Genomic DNA, 19766 nt, shown 5'->3' on the forward strand with positions numbered 1-19766 from the left:
ACCAGTTTCATCGCTGTTCTTTAAATTTAGCCAAGACTGTCGACTGATGTTTGTTCGCGATAAACCATAAACGGTTACGACTTAACCAATAAGCTATTTCCTTTTTTTCCAGCCATGAGCGTTTCCATTTTTTAGCTTACATAATGCTCTAGTTTTGGAAGTCAGTAAATAGGAGACTTACTCCAAATTAGCAGTGGATCCAAGGTAAGGCTGTGTTCGTCCCGTAATAGAAGATTTCGTGTGAGGTAACTGAGGTTCCAATTCGTCCCAAAACTGGTCTTTCACAAGCAACGGATGTCGCTGAAACATTTCGTCTACGATTAAGGTGGACACCTGGAAGAAATAAAAACTCTCCAATAAATATTTTAACGTGTAAGTTTTAAACAAATGTGTTAACGTTTCTGCAAACAATTCTAAGCAAACAACAAAAGACAAGGAAGAGCTCTTCTGTCAACACTGGCAAAAGCTCAAGAATGAGGAAGAAAAGATTCGAAAATACATTCCTTTTGATAAATAACAACAGAAGACGTTAATATAAAAACTGCCAGAAAGTTACAACGGAACGAACTAGCATTGTCAAACTACATCATGGATGCCACTACTTATGGTCTTTTCATGTGGTCTTTATAACTCTGTGAACACCAGCTTTTCCATGGACCCAGGAAAACGATTCCGTGTTTAACTCGAAGTGTAATTATTATTAAGTATCTGTAACAAAAAGTTTAGGCAGGCCTAGATCTACATTATAATAATAACAGACTCTATTTATCATTATATCATTTTAATACTATGGATTACCCATATATCCTCGATAGCAGCTCATTATCCATATTACCAACCAGAAGTTTTCTAAATTGCCGCCAAGTCATCTTTACAGTTCCTAGCACATAATTCATGCTAAAATATAAGAATTAGTAAGCCATCTAGAGCCCGGCATGGCCAGGTGGTTAAGGCGCTTGATAAGTAATCTGAGGATCGCGGGTTCGAATCCCCGTCACACCAAAAATGTTCGCTATTTCATAATATTACGGTCAATCCCACTATTCGTTGGTAAAAGAGTAGCCTAAGAGTTGGCGGTGGGTGGTGATGACCAGCTGCCTTCCCTCTAGTCTTACACTGCTAAATTAGGGACGGTTAGCGCAGATAGCCCTCATGTAGCTTTGTTCGAAATTCAGCAACAAACAAACTAACACGTCAAAACAATTTTTTTTTAATCTCAATATTACTTGAGTATTACAATTACCAAGCTCGGTTATTTCCAGGGGTTAAAAGCAGAAAGGTTTTCTCAAGCTATCGTATCAGTTTCATGATCACCTATTAAAGGTTTCTTCTTTTGTCAGGCATAAGTTCATTCAATGAAACTAGCCCGAAATAGTTTTATCGTAACCACGATGTTTCTGTGAAAAACACAACATCACATCAATTTTATCATTTTATGGTTACCTACCAAAAGTATTTTGTATTTCATTGTTGTTGTTTTCGTAAAGTGTCTGTTTACCTACCAAATATTTTTATCTAGAGATTACATCTAGAGTTCCTTACCACCAAGTTTCTGTCCAAGCACCAATTCAACTCAAAATCGTCGTCATCGTCACCAAAAGGATTAATCAACGATTCTGCCACCTATTAATAACAATAAAAACACGTGTAATATTTGAAAAAAAACATTAGATAATTCATTTAAAATACAGTCATTAACTGTAAATGAAAACTTAGAGTTAATCTGTTATATATTCAGAAAGAAGAATAAAAATGGTTTAACAAGCTATCTAGAAGTAAGTACACGATAATAAACAATATTATAAGTTCATATACATTTATCATTCGCCATCAAAACTTACATTGACGAAGGAAACGTTTTGTATCGTAAGCCAAGACTTTCCTTCATATTTTTTTTTTTTTTGGAAAGGCTTTATTTCCTTGTACTTTGTTTGTTGTTCTGAACCATGATTATCGAAGTGGGACTTGTATACGTTTTAATAGTTTTTAAATGTTTTCTTTCTTAACTCTGTATTACTTTGGGAGGTTGTTAGATACAATATTCGGCGAGGGAAACAATTATGATATTTTCAAATGGAATGAAACAACAACCAAGTTTTTGGATGTCACTCGGTAGGGTATTCATATTATTTGTTGTTATAAAACACACTGAATTAATAATAACTGATAATGTCATGCTCAATGTAACAATTCCGGCAAGCAATAACTAAATTTCCTTCATAAATTCAAATCCAGATATTTGTTGATTTTTTTTTTATAAAATCTGTACGCAAAGAAATCAAAGATTATTTGAATTGGTAAGTAGTTTTTATAATACTGTATAACTTAAAACAAATGGACAAAAACTTTAATCAAAATCTTCCTTCAGTGAACTTATACGGGTTTCTAGACACGAGAGAGTGTATTAGCATTTCAACTACACGTTTTCGTGCTGAACGTCAGAGCCAATGAGATCGTTCACTCACGAATCAGGTCAGTTAGGCATACAAGAACACAAAAATCTCTGATGAAACGCTATTATAAGACAGTCGTTTAAAATACACAACAACTATGACGAAAACCATGTGTTCAATAGTGGTAATTTGAGCGATATTAAATCAGAATAACATATGTGGCAATTTTAATTACGATATAGATACGTATATAACATTTTTATGGGTAATTCTAAGTGCAAACCACGTCAGGATTGGCCAGATCCTCTGTCAATATCATTTTAAAAACGAATATTATAAAATATTCTAAAACATTCCAACAGATATTCACATTACAACACATGTTTGTTGATTACTAAAGAGAGAGAAAAATAATAATTTGTGGACTGTATTTAAGTAGTTTACCAAGTTATGGCCGCAAAATATTCTTAATGTCTTACATTCTCTCCTGTGTCGATCACAAACATGTAGTATAAAATAAAGCTAGGTGGTGTTTCCTAGGTAAACAGTACTTAGATAAAATAGATTGGAACCAATAAGACAACATTAAAAAACAAATAGTCAGGTCAGAATTTCTACTAATCGTCGATATCAACCTATTCCATTATTTTTATTACTGTTCCTCTGTTTGTAACACTAGGAGTAGTAATTACACTGTCTCTTGCAATGATCAATTACTTTGTTTCTAGTGGTTCCTTTGAGAGGCGTGTGCAACTGTGACTGTTTAATTACAGTTGATTCTAAGAAGCGTTGTACAGTTAAAAATATACATGTTGAATGAGTGAATGAGTAGCTGTAGCTGTTTAAATCAGTTGATTCTAGAGTAGTTTTATAGTTGAAAATATGTATTGAGTAAGCATTTGTAGCTGTTTAAATCAGTTGATTCTATAGTAGTTTTAAAATTAAAAACAAGAACTGAGTGAGTAGCTGCAACTGTTTAACTTGGTTAATTTTAATGCTGTTTTAAACTTTAAATAGATACTGAAAAATTAGAGAGAAGCTGTTTAATATAACTGTACAGTAGTTTTAAAGTTAAAATAAACTAGTGTAATTTACTGGTGAATAGATAGCGTGCTTTATTATCTATTGTAAAGAAAATTTATCAGGGAAGCAAATTGTTTTTATGATATAAGCAGATAACATTATATTTTGGTTCTTGTTTTTCATTTTATATAACTTTACTTATTTTTTATGTAAGTCAGTATTTATTGCCTGTTTATTCTCTTTTTTAATAGGTTTTTGGAACATAATTATGTATATTTATAAAATTTACATCTTTAGAGAATTGCATCTTGCACACTATGTATTTCATTTACGTTAACCGCTGAAATACGTGAAAAAAAATCCTATATTAATGTTTGAAAGAGTTGTATACAAGAAGGCTTTAGAATGACCCTTTTCTTTCAAAACCGAAATAACTTGTGGGCCAGGCCAGTGAAAGGTGAGTTTACATTACGTTCAATTATATTATCCTTGACCCATAATTAAGTCGAGACACTCTGGCCTTTTAAGATAATGTGGCTATACTGCCAGATTTACAACAATTACGAAAACCCACATCATAATAAATCGTATTTCTTTACAAAAATATGTGTGCCTCAACAGTGCTATTGTAACGCTATACTAGTCCAAAAGGTTTGGTTACACTATAAACTTGAAGCAATAATTGATAGAAAAAAAGTTGACATATCCTTTTCACATACCTTTAGCCACCCCATGTAAAAAAAAAATTGAAGTATCGTAAAGATGGGAACATACAAGTCAATTTTATGTCCGAGATAACCTTTTGATACATCTAGATACTGTCTGCCCATCACGCAGGCTAGGAAGTACGTGTAGATAGCTAAAGTCACCACCTGTCAGTAAAACAACAACAACAAATTAAATAAACATGAAATAACATGATATCGCGTGTATCAATCAGAGAACGTAACAACAAAATAACCGGAACTAACTGTCAGAAGTTCTGATACCGGAGAAACTGGTTTTAACATATTCCTGTGACTGAAGAGGGCACACGAGTGTGTTGAAACTACCACGTAGGGAAACAAATACAAAATCAAAGAATGCCTACTCATGCAAGAACTAAAACAACAATTAAACTAATATAAAGGAACACCTTCATGTCTGTATTAATTAATAACATCTAACTACAACGTCCCTACAATCTCGTACCCCTTCACACACTCGTCCCTAACGTCCCTACAATCTCATACCCCTTCACACACTCGTCCCTAAGACATGAGCTCACCAACGGTCAGTTGCAAACTTTCTTTGTTAACCTGAGATGATTTAAGAAGATCTAAACGTTGTTCTGTGCTTTATTTTAGTTAAAGTTTTAATACCCATAACAGCCATCTTTAGAATACATTTTTACTTTAAGCGAGTTTCTCGTCATCTTAAATGTGTTGAAATTAGTAACTCCAGTATGGAGACTTCTGACGTTTTGTTCGTTCCGTTGTGTAGGTGTGTGTCTATATATGTGTGCGTGCGCGCGCGCGTGTGTGTGTGTGTGTATATGTGTGTGTGTGTGTGTGTGTGTATTTAATTAACTAAAACATTTGACTAATAAGATTTAGGCTATTTTCAGCAAAATAGTTAATGTTTATCTAAAAAGCTAATGAATTTGATGTGCGTTATAACCAAGAAATGAGTTTATACAAAAGTCTAAAATTAAAATTCCTGTTTAGGTTTTTTAAATGGTAAAACTTAACATTTGTTCATTATATCTTTTCCCTAATGGTGTCTAAATTTCACCATCCAATGTAATTGGAAATGTAAGTTTATTCAGCTACCTACTAAATATATCGAAAACGTGATCTAATCTTTCAAGATAGAATATACGTGTAATTTATGCATTGTATTAATTAATATATATTTAATACGTCAAATAAATAACTCAGAATTTCTTAAAAAGCTATTAAGCCCATTAGATTGAATTAAACAACTGCAAAAGGAAATATTTCGTATACAAAAACGATTTTATAAACACAGATTATACCATTGAATTCGGTGGATTCAGCAGATAGCCCGATGTGGCTTTGCTATAAGAGAAAACATACACACACACATACCTTTAAAATATGCTAATAGATAAGTCTCTCGAAACACACAACAAGTTTAGTAGAAATATAAAAATTTAGCTAACACTTTTATGAAGCAGCGAACGTACTACCTCTTTTATAATTATAAATATGAAAATAACAACTCAATAAAAGTGATGTTTGAGCTATTTAGCTTCAAAATCAATTTCTCTATAATTAGTCATAGTGGTAGCTTTACAGTTTAAACGAACAACTTATCTCCAATTGTTTTCATTTAACATCCATGAGTTAATCACGATTTGAATTTCACGAGGGCTATCTGCGCTAGCCGTCCCTCATTTAGCAGTGAAAAACTAGAAAAAAGATAGCCATATCTTGGGGTACTTTTTACCACTGAACAGTGGGATTGCCCATCACATTATAAAGCCTCCATGGCTGAAAGGACGAGCATGTTTGGTGGGATGGGGATTCGAACCTGTGACCCACCGACTGGAAGTCGAGCGCTCTAACCACATATTTGTAGTTTGTTTCTTATTAATTTACAAATTGGGTTATCCGTGCTGGGCCCACCGTTAGTATCGACAACAGATTTTTAGCATTATTAGCCTTCAGCCTAACTACAGATAAGATAAACCTGCGGTTGTGTGTGTTATCCATTGTTTTAATTTTTCCGTTAATTGTTTCTTACTCGTGTCCCTATAACGTCACTTTCATGTTGCTTTTACAACAAATATTATTCTCTTAATAATACTTATAATATTCCAGCAAAAAACATAAACACGTGCAATGTGTTTCTTTCGACAAAAATATACCCTTTTTGCCCTTTGCAAAATCTATTATCAGCCATCAGACATTGTGTCCCTACGATACTGTTCACACGGTGTGGAATTCCACGAGGATTCGAGATTGAATCACAAAATACTGAGTAGTCATCATCATTAATTTAATTGGACCTCGCAAGTAGCGACAACCTTTGATGTAGTCAGTGTTCTGTCGTCATACATGAATAAAACAAGTGTCTGTGTACGCACGCGTGCGCATTTTGTTACGTCACGCTTATCGACAAAAAAAAATTGAAATGACGAACCAGATTTATTTCAACGGTACACATCATTAGTTAGACCACATCTGGAATATTGCGTTCAGTCTTGGAGTTTCTGCCTTAGAAAAGACATTGAATTGTTGGAAAGGGTTCAGAGGAAGGTTACTAGAATGGTGACTGGAATGGAAAAGTTTTTATACGTGGAGAGGCTGAAGTCTCGCAACTGTTTTCTCTTGAAAAAGAAGAGATCCGGTTGAAGTGTTTTAGATTGTTAAGCACAAAGAAGATGGTGCACTGACACTGACAATTCCCTCTACATTGACAATAGTAGGGCTATGGAACACAATTATAAACTTTGATAAATGCAAGATAATGCACGTGAATTATCATAATTTTAATTACAGTATAATTTGGATGGGAATAACCTTAAGAGTGTCATGAAAGAAGGGATCTTACTGTAGTGATTGATCAATCTCTTAAGTAATCCAAGCAGTCTGCTGTTACTAGTGGCAGGACAAATAGGATTTTAAGTTGTATCAACAGAAATATTGAATATAAGTTTAACTAAACTTAAATTTAGTTAAGGGTCTGGACAGAGATGGACCAATATGTCCCAATTTGTACAAAAATCGTGTTTACTGTAAATAAATATCCATTTACATTTTATACACAGAATTTGGCTTATATTGGACTTATAATATTATTATAAAAAAAATGTCACCTGCAACGTATTCCTTTTATATATTTTGAATCAATTTAGTGTTAAATAAGGTATTTTCAGGTATTCTTATCCTAAAAAGTTTTACAATAAATCTTAACATCTCAATCGAAGGTAAAATTGTAAATGATGGATCACAAGAAAGTTTAAAAACCCACGTCCTTAAAAAAAATAGACTGTCCACTGTGTAACTAACTCTGCGGTAACACGAACGAACTTAATAAAAAGTGTTAATGATGTTAGCACAGCTTACCTGAGTGTACACTAAGGGAACACTTATCCAGTCGTAACTGTAAAGCATACCACAGTTTCCACGGTAAACGTGTAGTTCCTGAAAACGAACAAAAACTAATCATAGAAAAAGGATCATACTATACAACTTCAGCTCACCTTAATGACATTCAAAGACGGAGGAAATTATATACATTTATTTTTGCCAAATAATATTTGAACATTATTTTAATTAAAAAAGAATGCGGAGAGTTGGTCCTGTTGTAGTGGTTAGCGTGCCGGGCTGCGGAATGCAAATTCCTAAGTTCGAGCCGCTTAAAATGCTATGCACTTTCAGCTGAGGTGACGTTATAAAGGTAACAGTGAATCTTGCTATACTGTTAGCAACGATACTGGTTTTATTCTCTCTAGCCACCAATTCTAAATTAGGCTTAGCTATGCATGGAATCTAGGGAGTCATTAATCTGGTCATTTAATTCACGTGTCATACAAATTTCCTTTTATAATTTAGATCGCCACCTACATGCAAAATATTATAAGTTCCTAATAAATAATAAATATGATGTATTCTCTAGTAATGATGTATCAAACTTGTGTGCGTAATATCCAACTGGAAATGAGTGTAAAGTTTATAAGAATAGGCTGGCACAAGCTTTTAAATTAAATTTGAAGTTTAGGACTTGAAAATTGTGAAATTTAGACTCGTACATTGAACAGGTACCTCTTTCCTCATGGCGTCCAACCTTTCTCATCCAATACAATTAGAAATTTTCAGTTTATTTAGCTAAGTATTAAACGATCCAGTTTTGTTGTAAATATCAAGAGCGCTTAAAAACCGCCTAAGTGTTAAACAGTTCATGACTTGCTCATTCTAATTAATAGTAACGTCAAACAGAACTTGCCCGAAGAACCAATTAGAATGAATAATAGGATGTCATTTCGTCTTGTCCTTACATCTTGTTCTAGACTTTGTACTTTTGAACCATTAATCTATAACAGGAGTAAATTAACTTCTTATAGACACTTATTCATACCTCTAGTAGGGTCTTCAGAAGAATATCATCCTTGATTCGTCCTTCCCTCCTTGCTCTGACCACCAGGGACGTAAACCATTGCGCAGGAACCCACCATTTTCCATGAGCTCCAGGAATATCATCATAAGCTCGTCTTTCCTCTTTCGTCATGAGTCCTATATATATAAAGGGGTATTGTAAGTAACGAATAAAACGTAATGGCTACCAACAATATGCAAACGGGGGGGACTTCACAATTTCATATATTTTATTAAAAGCTGTTGATAAATGTATGGAGATATTCCTCTGGGAATAATTATGTGCCAGTAAAATAAATAGTCATATGCATCACAAGTATACAGCTTACAGGGAAAAATTATCTGCACCCAGCAAGTGTCTGTTAAATGTCATTCAGAACTGAACTGTAATGGTGATGTTAATAACACAGGGTTTATTTGTCTAACTCTCACGAACTGGGAGCCAAGCTGTGCTACGAGTGGTATGCTAGTACTTTATTACGGATATATACATTTTAATTAAGGTTCTAAAATTCGTACAGTAATTTAATCGCTATTACAGAAGTCACTAAAACTTGTTGCCTCGTCCCCCCTCTTTTCTTTGCGTGTAAATATTTTAACACATATTTCGTGCTTAATAAGAGGTATCTTTCAACCGTCCGTAATGCTAAAAAATGAAATTATTGTAATGCAAAGATTCTGTTCATTATTAATGTGCTGTATTGATTTCATTCATAAACTTGCTTGTGGTTAAACGTCGTCATGACGACCATTTTTTGTCATTAGTGTATTTGAAAACATTAATCGACATATGAAGAAAATCTCTTTTCGCAACAGGACTTCCGGTGTTTTTGCGCTTCCACTAACCTGGCTTTTGATTTGTCAAGGATGGCTAGTTGAAAACGTCGCTTCTGGCTTTAATTCAGTCATTGCGTAAGATACATTATCGCAAGTAAAGTGGTTATATAAACATATTTAGATATTGCATTTCAAAATAAAAAAACAACTTATTACGTACGTACCACTTAGGCAAAAAACATTTTTTTTCTTTCTTTGATTCTTTTGAATTTTCGCGCAAAGAGCCGTCTGCACTAGTCGTTCCTAATTAGCACGTAAGAAGGCAGATAGTTATCACCACCCATCGCAAACTCTTGGACTACTCTTTTTCCCAACGAATAGTGGGATTGACTGTCATATTATAATACCCCCACGGCTCAACTGGCAAATATATTTGGTGTGAAGGAGATTTGAACCGGCAACCCACAGATTACAAATCGAGCGCCCTAACCACCGGGCCTAATTATGTTTTAATAAATATGAATTATTTTACAAATTCAGTGTACTTCTAATAATGGTTAAGTATATTCGAAATACTCCTAAATCTATGACTTTCAATATATTTGGAAGGAAAACCTTGAAATAAATACTGCCATGAAGTGTACCATTGTCCTAAGCTATAATTATTTAAGTAGCTTAGCATTAAGACCGAGGGTTTATGGCACTAAAATCAGGTTTCGATACCCGCAATGGGCGTATCGTACATAATCCATTGTATGGCTTTGCGATTAACAACAGAAACAGATAAACTTTTCGAAACACCGTGGCGATCACTGTAAACTTGTTTGTTTGTTTTGGAATTTCGCACAAAGCTACTCGAGGGCTATCTGTGCTAGCCGTCCCTAATTTAGCAGTGTAAGACTAGAGGGAAGGCAGCTAGTCATCACCACCCACCGCCAACTCTTGGGCTACTCTTTTACCAACGAATAGTGGGATTGACCGTCACATTATACGCCCCCACGGCTGGGAGGGCGAGCATGTTTAGCGCGACGCGGGCGCGAACCCGCAACCCTCGGATTACGAGTCGCACGCCTTACGCGCTTGGCCATGCCAGGCTACACTGTAAACTTGTACAATCTTCAGAGCCTGAACGATGGATCTTACAGTTTTTCCACACCAGGAAAAGCTCAGTTATAAAAAAAGACTAATATTAAGCTGATTAGTTAATATACCAGTCACCCAACTTTTCTGTTCATATGTCAGCGTTCTGAAAGCTTGATGTAATAACAATTAATTATCATTTATTTCATATACTCATTTCCTCTCTAGTATTTCTGAAATTTTGATATATTGTATAAATACAATACTTATCTATAAACATACTTATCTACGAATTTAGATGGGTTTGATTGAACTATTAAATAGCTATACAAAGGAACCTCTGTATATATTAATATGTATACTATATTAAAACGATTTTGATTACGTAAACAAGCAAGTTACGTGACAGCCGCACAAAACTACACGACGGTTATCTGCGCCATCCCTCCCTTATTTAACAGTTTAAGACTGGAGGAAAGGCAGCTAATCATCAGCACCAACCGCTAACTCTTGGGCTATTCTTTTACAAACGAATAGTGGGATTAACCGTCGCTTTATAACGCCCTCACGGATGAAAGGGCGAGCATGTTTGGTGTGGAGGGGAATCGAACCCACGGCCCTCGGATTACGAGTCGAGTGCCTTAACTTCCTGGCCATGCCGAGCCAACTGACAAATAGTGCACCACATATTCTTCAAACGTGCCACAGAAAACAGTCATACATTTCACTTTAACGATTAAGTGTAAACAAAATTGTATTTGCTGTTAGGTTTATTTGTGTACGTTTATTTTTTTCAGTTAGGCGTGGGTGTGTACTTAAAAAACAAAAAAAAGAAGTGGTACAGAAGTTTCATAACCTAAGAAACTCTGGTTTAAAATACTCAATACCATATACTACTATTAAACTAGTGATAGCAATAAGAAATAAAACACGACTCAGTCTTTTACTTTAATAAATCACTCTTACAAACCTGATTCTTCTAAATGATCCAATGACGGGAACCTTTTCTTAACTGCAGTACTCATGGTTTGGAAGGTAAGGACTGACAGAAGACTCAGGTATCGAACGAGGGAACGGCGAATCATGCGCCCTCTCTCGTCATTACCGTGGACGTAAGCTGAAATAAGCATACTGATCCTGCAATTGACAAAACATAAAGACTACGAATTACAAAAATACATGTGTACCAAAAGATTCTGTCTGCAAGAGATCCCAAGTAACAGAAATTATCTGAGGGCATGTGAAATAGAAACTTACTTGTCTGGCCAAGGAATAGACATGTACTGTTGCCACCATCGACCCACAATTACTGCCACATAGAACCCAAGGACAAAGGACAATGGTATAAGGTTAGTGAAAGTCTCACAGTAGATGGAGAACTTTTCAAATGCTCTAAAAACGAGAAATACACACGTGTATCATGTTATACTTTCCAATTAAAAAACAGAGTACCAGTGTAACAGTTTACATCTATCATGTTATACTATACAATTAAAAAACAGAGTACCAGTGTGACAGTTTACATCTATCATGTTATACTATACAATTAAAAAACAGAGTACCAGTGTGACAGTTTACATCTATCATGTTATACTATACAATTAAAAAACAGAGTACCAGTGTGACAGTTTACATCTATCATGTTATACTATACAATTAAAAAACAGAGTACCAGTGTGACAGTTTACATCTATCATGTTATACTATACAATTAAAAAACAGAATACCAGTGTAACAGTTTACACCTACCATGTTATACTATACAATTAAAAAACAGAGTACCAGTGTGACAGTTTACACCTACCATGTTATACTATACAATTAAAAAAACAGAATACCAGTGTAACAGTTTACACCTACCATGTTATGCTATATCACTCAACAAACAGAGTATCAGTTTACACCTATCATGTTATACTATTCAGTTAAAAAAACAGAGTACCAGTGTAACAGTTTACACCTATCATGTTAAGCTATATCACTCAACAAACAGAGTACCAGCGTAACAGTTACAACTACAATGTTACAGTATAAGTCTCAACAAGCAATTACTAGTTTGTGACATTTCCTTAATACAGTTACATTGTTGAATGAAACGAAGCAACTTTCCTTTTTCGAAATCGGTATTAACAAAATAATAGAACTTTGAAAAAATCTAACACGTGATGCTCTCGTGACAGATGTGGCATCATATGATACTGTTGTGATAGATCTGGCATCATGTAATATTATCATACAAGATATGACATCATGTGATACTGTCGTGACAGATCCGCCATCATGTGATACTGTCGTGCTAAATCTGGTGTCATATGATACTGAGATGTAATATTCGACATCATACGATACTAACCTAAATCTGGTATCATGTAATATTGTCACGCAGGATGTGACATAAAGTGATTGGCCATTGTATAAGAACAAATAATACCAATATTGTCACGCAGGAACTGACATAAAGTGATTGACCATTGTATAAGAACAAAAAATATCAATACTGTCACGCAAAATCTAACAAAGTGATTGGCCATTGTATAAGAATAAAAAATACCAATATGTCACGCAAAATCTAACAAAGTGATTGGTCATTGTATAAGAATAAAAAATACCAAGACAGAAATAAAGTTTAATATTATCATTGCTCTATTAAATCACACAGTCATATGGTGTTATTTTCTTCAAAAATTTTATACTCACTTAAAGTCGGTAGTGTCCATTACTGAAGAAAAATAAGGTTGTTATATGTAATAACATTACTCAAGAAAAAAATGGTTCTGATATGTAATCCTTGAAATTTGCTAGTAGTCTCTCTACAAGAAAATAAAGTTGTAGTTTATAATCATTTAAGTAGGCAGTGGTCATCATGTATCAAAATAAAGTTTTATAATCACTGAATGTGTGCACAGTCAATATAATAAATAAATAGCAAGAAGTGGTCACATGAAGTGAATAACGTAAATTACACAATTATACAAGTTTATCTAATAAACAATGTATTTCCTATTTTAAAATTAATGATTAATTAACTATAGAACTACAACCATGCAGTTTAACATCTTGTAGCCCAATTGTAGACTTCTACATCGGTCTGGCATGGCCAGGTGGTTAAAGCACTCGAATCGTAATCCGAGTGTCGCGGGTTCGAATCCCCGTCGCACCAAACATGCTCGCTCTTTCAACCCTGGAGCATTATCATGTTACGGTCAATCCCACTATTCGTTGGTAAACAAGTCGCCCAAGAGTTGTTTGTGGGTGGTGGTGGCTAGCTGCCTTCCCTCTAGTCTTTCACTGCAAAATTAGGAACGTATAGATTTGCGCGAAAATTAAAACCAAACTAAACTGCTAAGTGTGTACCGTGCAAACGTCGACAGTTACTGGAGCAATGGCAACCGTTATACTTGTCCATAGCTCCGTAATGTTTGCTATAGATGTGCGACACACGATATCTTTAACACACCCCCTTACTTCTTTCCAGTCACTGACTTAACTTCTGTAAACCAGACGACGCGTTAAATCTTTACTTGTACGGTTCCCATTTCACTGGATAACACTGACTCATGGGGAGTGAGAAAAAGCAAATAATGTGACACTAAAAACTGTTCGAGTTAGGCTACAAAATATTGAAAGCTGCGTGGTTGCACTTTCTTCGTTATTTATTAAATCTTAACATTGGAATAAGTAAGTTTGGACAACCCCTTGTATAAAAGCCAGTTGTCCTTCGGTAACGCTCCTTTTGTCTGTGTCGCTTGGCAACAAAACTATGATCTAATATTCTTGTCTAACGCATGTGTATAATACTTCGAATGTTCACGATGACTGGTTCGAATTCCATTTTAGATCATTTTACGTTCAATATTATGAAACTTTTAGCTTGACGTAGCATTTCGAAGCTCTTGTTGAAACTTAAGAACATCTAAGTTAGAGGTTAGTGACTATAATTCGTATGTTTGCATTAGGTTTTCATAAAGGTTTTCATTAAAATTTTATTATTTGTTTTTTGATAAAACATTCTTTTTTCTCTTAACTAATGACGGTACTTGAAAAAAAAAATCAGCTTTAAACTTTGTGATCGAATTTTTGTCACAAAGCTTAAAATTATTGGTTTGGGGTATTTCATCTTTTGTCGTTTAAATCGTAATTGTTTTGTTATATGACATAATTACATAAAAATGCTTTGTGGATTTATCTTTTATGATACTTTAATCCGTCATTTTCTGACGGTTGGGGCTGATATGTAACATTAAAACTCAGCAGTATCGATTGCATTAAAAATATAGTTGTTAACTACTGCTCACCAACAATAAACAGTGCTCATTACATGAGAAAATCAAGTTGTAGTTTACAATACGTATAATCCTTTAAGTAATAGAAGTATTAATATTAATCGTTGAAAGTCAGTAATGTTCACAACAACAAAAAATGTTCTCTTTAATGATTTCTGAGAGCGACTAATTTTGTTTACAAAAGGATATTCAGTTATAATAGCCTTTACAAAAGAACATTCGGTTATAATGGTCTTTACAAAAAGGCATTCGGTTATAATGGTCTTTACAAAAGGACATTCGGTTATAATGGTCTTTACAAAAGGACATTCGGTTATAATAGTATTTACAAAAGTCATTCGGTTATAATAGTATTTACAAAAGTCATTCGGTTATAATAGTATTTACAAAAGAACATTCGGTTATAATGGTCTTTACAAAAGGACATTCAGTTATTAGTAACCTGAGAAAGTAATTATTTTATATGTAATATTAAATGTTGGCTGACAATTCATGGATGTCCAAGCATAATCAACCTAACCCAAAAATAGCAAGCCTTGAGTTTACTTTTTAAATCGAAAGATAAAAAACGTTTAACTAAAATACTAAAATGTTGATTGTCCAAATAAGTTACTAAATACAAATATGAGTAGTCACGCTAAAGGTCTATAGTTGTAGTTATTTCATAATAGACCAATACTTGCCCCCCAGTGGCACTATGGGATGCCTGCGGATTTGAAACGGTATAAACCGGGTTTCGATACCTGTGGTGGGCAGAGCACACATAGCCCATTGTGTAGTTGTGTGCATAATTCCAGACAGATTTGTATCACTCAAACATTGTACCATTTTGTTTCCACTCTCATATGAACGGTGAAAGCACTATTTAAGTGTATTATTAACATTGGAACAGTTTGTGTACTTGCCTTCAGTAGCACTTAAACTACATTTTCTTTTTGAAGTATTTTTATCTTATAAATCTATTACTGATATATTAAATTCTAATAAGAAAAAAAAACTTACATTCTCTGTTCCTCCGTTAAGACGCACCGGTAGAGTAAAGAAAGAAAGCAATACGTCACACAAAAAATAGCAACTTCCCTGTACAGAAGTTTGTAGATGCTACCACGCCATTTGAAGAGTAACTTGGCGAATCCGAGGAGCCGAGTATCTGCGACGGCCAGAGAGTATGTGACTGTCATTTTAGTTAGACTCAAAAATAAAATTAATTTTGATCGAACTATTTTATAACTTTTTACTGAGTCATTTTAATAACGAATCTGTCACAACTTTGGATATTTTGCACAGATACATTCGATACAGCATGTTTCATTGTGCGAAAGACATTTAAATACAACTTAATCGCTGCAAGTATGTTAGTACGTTTTGAATTTCACAACTTGTGACTTTCGGTACTTAAGCACTGATGTCTATTTCAAAGTTTGTATTTACACTTATAGAATGTCTTATTTTCGAATCAAGTGTATATTTCGGTAGTCAGACATTAAAGGTACCACCTTTTCGGAATGATACTTTCGTACACTGACTGCTGAAAAAAGTGTATTTCCTTAGGTATTACAGCTCACTTCAATCACGTATTTTAGCTTACAATGATATTTTCGTTTGTAGAATAAGGATTCATTGCGTTAAAACACATAGCTACAGTGGCAAAGAACCAAGTCCCGAGTTTCATAAACCATTCTTTGTCCTATGTTTACCCCATAATTCGATAAATATTTCTCATCAGGTTAATGTTAGCCTTCGTTGTGTTGCTATAATATGTCAGAATGATGAAGACTGGGTACTTGTGCCATTTCCGGACTGAAACAGGAAAGGAAATTTATGTTAACAACAAAAACAGGATTACGCTAATAAAGAATGTCTTAACCGTTGAAAAGTTCTGATTCAAACATTACCCCATCGCAAATTAAGTTTAAAAATTAGAAATAACTCTAAAGTTACTTTTAAAATCAAACAGATTACATATACATGACAATTTTATTTGTTGTAAATTCCCGCTAATTTTTTTTATAAAAGTTTAAGAGAAATAAAAACGTGTTTGTTTCAACTTAAGAGGTTTATTGGAAAAATCGTCGTTCCACTTATCTAAAAAAAGTCTTTTGTTCACATATAAAGAGGTCGCGTACATTACATTAAAACAAACTTGGAGACTTGCCACGTCGTTACACTCCATGTTGTCACGTCCTGTCATGCTCCGTTTGATAATGGTGCGTCTTGACAATATCCCTAAAACGTAGCTTACTTTGCAAAAGGCTCGGGGCCCGGCATGGCCAAGCGTATTAAGGCATGCGACTCGTAATCTGAGGGTCGCGGGTTCGCATCCCCATCGCGCCAAAACATGCTCGCCCTTTCAGCCGTGGGGGCGTTATAATGTGACGATCAATCCCACTATTCATTGGTAAAAGAGTAGCCCAAGAGTTGGCGGTGGGTGGTGATGACTAGCTGCCTTCCCTCTAGTCTTACACTGCTAAATTAGGAACGGCTAGCACAGAGAGCCCTCGAGTAGCTTTGTGCGAATTTCAAAAACAAACAAACAAACAAACAAAAGACTCGATCTTATCGCTGACGTGTCCAAAGTACATCCTCCCTCTCTGTACCTTTCCACAACGGAAAACGCTAGTTTTCAAATACTCGTTTAAACCGGTCAATAGCACAGAAATACGTGGGCACCCATTATAAAATCTTAACCGGTTATGTCTTTCTGGGAAATAGCGCAAATACTAGTTTCATGGGACGACTAAACAGGAAGTATGACTGGAAATCTTACCGGCTTCCTCCTCAGAAGGTTTGTTTATTTTTAATTTCGCGCAAAGCTACAAGAGGGCTATCCGCACTAGCTGTCCCTAATTTAGTAGTGTAAGATTAAAGATCACCACCACCCACCGCCAAATCTTTGACTACTCTTTTACCAACGAATAGTGGGATTGACCGTCACATTATAACACTCCCACGGCTGAAAGGACAACCATATTTGGTGCCACCAGGATTCGATTACGAATCGAACGCCTTAACCCACCTGGCCATGCCGGGCATACTTCAGTAGAGAGATAGATGGTTTATCAACAGGAATAGTTAAGAAAAGAACTTGGAACTAGTTTTATTTGTTGGATTAGTCATACTAAATACTAGCACTGTTGACATTTAGACAACTGAGTGTTTGTTTGTTTGTTTGTTTTTTTAATTTCGCGCAAAGCTACACGAGGGCTATCTGCGCTAGCCGTCCCTAATTTAGAGGTGTAAGGCTAGAGGGAAGGCAGCTAGTCATCACCACCCACTGCAAAAGCTTGGGCTACTCTTGTATCAACGAATAGTAATGGATCGTCACATTGAGACGCCCTTACGACTGAAAGGATTAGCATGTTCGGTGTGCCAGGGATTCGAGCCCGCGACCCTCCGATTACGAGTCGAGCGCCCTAACTACCTGTCCATGTCGGGGCCCTTTTTGATTATATTACGTGCTGCTGCATGAGACAAAGACAAGTATTGCCACTGGTTTTTGTGTTCATAGATTCTGACCTGTTACAAATGTTGCACTTCACTTATCTAGAATACGAGTTCTTTCAGTTCTCTTTCTGGATGAGCCTACCAACACTAAACTAGTTCTACTCTAACGCATTAACAACCGACTATTTTATTCAAGGTTAATACCAAAATCAGAATTTTCTGTATCAGAAAAAGTCAAAAGAAAAGATAGTTCCAAGCAATTTTCATTTTAAGTAAGAGTGAAAAAAACTTGTTTCAAACAATTTTCATTATGAGAAAGAGTGAAGACAACAGTCTCTTTCGAACAATTTCCATCATGAGTAAGAGTGAATAAAACAGTCGGTTTCACTCAATTTTTATGATGAGTAAGAGTGAAGACAACAGTCTCTTTCGAACAATTTCCATCATGAGTAAGAGTAAAGAAAACAGTCGGTTTCACAAAATTTTTATGATGAGTAAGATTAAAGAGAACAGTCTCTTTCAAACAATTTCCATTATGAGTAACAGAGAAAACGAACAGCCTGTTTCCAAAAATGTTCATCATGAGTAAGAGATAAAAACAACAATCTCTTTCACGCAATTTTCATTAAGAGTAAGAGTGAAGAAAACAATCTGTTTCAAACAGTTTCCATTATAAGCAAGAAAAGGAAAAACAACAGCCTGTTTTAAACAATTTTTATTATGAATAAGAGAGAAAAAGAACACTCTATTTCAAACAATTTTCATTACGAATAAGAGTGAAAAGAACAATCTGTTTCAAACAATTTTCATTTTGAGCAACAGTGAAGAGAACAGTCTGTTTCAAATAATTTTCATTTTGAGCAGTAGTGAAGAGAACAGTCTGTTTCATACAATTTTCATTATGAGTAGTAGAAGAGAACAGTCTGTTTGAAACAATTGTTATTATGAAAAAGAGTAAAAAGAACAGTCTGTTTCAAACAATTTTCATTATGAGCAAGAGAAAAACCAGCAGTCTGTTTCAAACAATTTTCTCTATCAGTAAGAGTGAAAAAAACAGTCTCTTTCGAAAAATTTTATTATCAGTAAGAGTGAAAATAACAGTCCGTTTCAAACAATTTTCATTATGAGTAAGACTGAAGAGAACAGTCTCTTTCAAACAATTTCCATTATAAGTAACAGAGAAAAAGAACTCCTGTTTCCAAAAATGTTCATTATGAGTAAGAGAGAAAAAAAATAATTTCTTTCACGCAATGTTCATTAAGAGAAAGAGAAGAGTGAAAAAGAACAGTCTGTTTCGAACAATTGTCATTTTGAATAAGAGTGAAAAAAGTGTTTCACAAATGTTCATTGCGAGTAAGAGTGAAGAGAACAGTCTGTTTCTGACAATTTCATCATGAGTAGTAGTGAAGAGAACAGTCTGTTTCAAACAATCCATTATGAGCAAGAGATAAAAACAACAACAGTCTGTTTTAAACAATACCTTTATGAGTAAGAGTGAAAAGAACAGTCTGTTTCAATCAATTTTCACTGTGACAAGAATGAAAAGTTTGTTTCAACTAATTTTCCTTTTGAGTAAGAGTGAAAAGAACACTCTGTTTGAAACAACTTATACTATGAAAAAGAGTAAATAGAACAGTCTGTTTCAAATAATTTCCATTATGAGC

At 34.7% G+C, this 19766-nt stretch overlaps 1 protein-coding gene across 10 annotated transcripts in view; it reads right to left on the reverse strand.

Annotated features, from left to right (window-relative positions):
- LOC143239193 (bestrophin-4-like) overlaps window positions 1-19766 on the reverse strand; it is a 47940-nt gene that overhangs the window by 2853 nt on the left and 25321 nt on the right. For 2 of the 10 annotated variants that reach the window (XM_076480070.1, XM_076480068.1), the window contains exons 2-9: window positions 15661-16458; window positions 11633-11767; window positions 11346-11512; window positions 8502-8656; window positions 7490-7567; window positions 4136-4288; window positions 1543-1623; window positions 182-333 (exon numbers count right to left, since the gene is read on the reverse strand). In XM_076480070.1, the coding sequence (XP_076336185.1) occupies window positions 182-333; window positions 1543-1623; window positions 4136-4288; window positions 7490-7567; window positions 8502-8656; window positions 11346-11512; window positions 11633-11767; window positions 15661-15839 (1100 nt within the window). In that variant the 5' untranslated portion in view covers window positions 15840-16458. Of the gene's footprint in view, window positions 1-181; window positions 334-1542; window positions 1624-4135; window positions 4289-7489; window positions 7568-8501; window positions 8657-11345; window positions 11513-11632; window positions 11768-13072; window positions 13186-14068; window positions 14780-15660; window positions 16459-16784; window positions 17349-19766 lie in introns of those variants that run through there. The other 8 variants (XM_076480074.1, XM_076480073.1, XM_076480075.1 and 5 more) reach the window with 8 other exon arrangements.

The sequence above is a fragment of the Tachypleus tridentatus genome, chromosome 13 (assembly GCF_004210375.1).
Source record: "Tachypleus tridentatus isolate NWPU-2018 chromosome 13, ASM421037v1, whole genome shotgun sequence".
Lineage (NCBI taxonomy): Eukaryota > Metazoa > Arthropoda > Merostomata > Xiphosura > Limulidae > Tachypleus > Tachypleus tridentatus.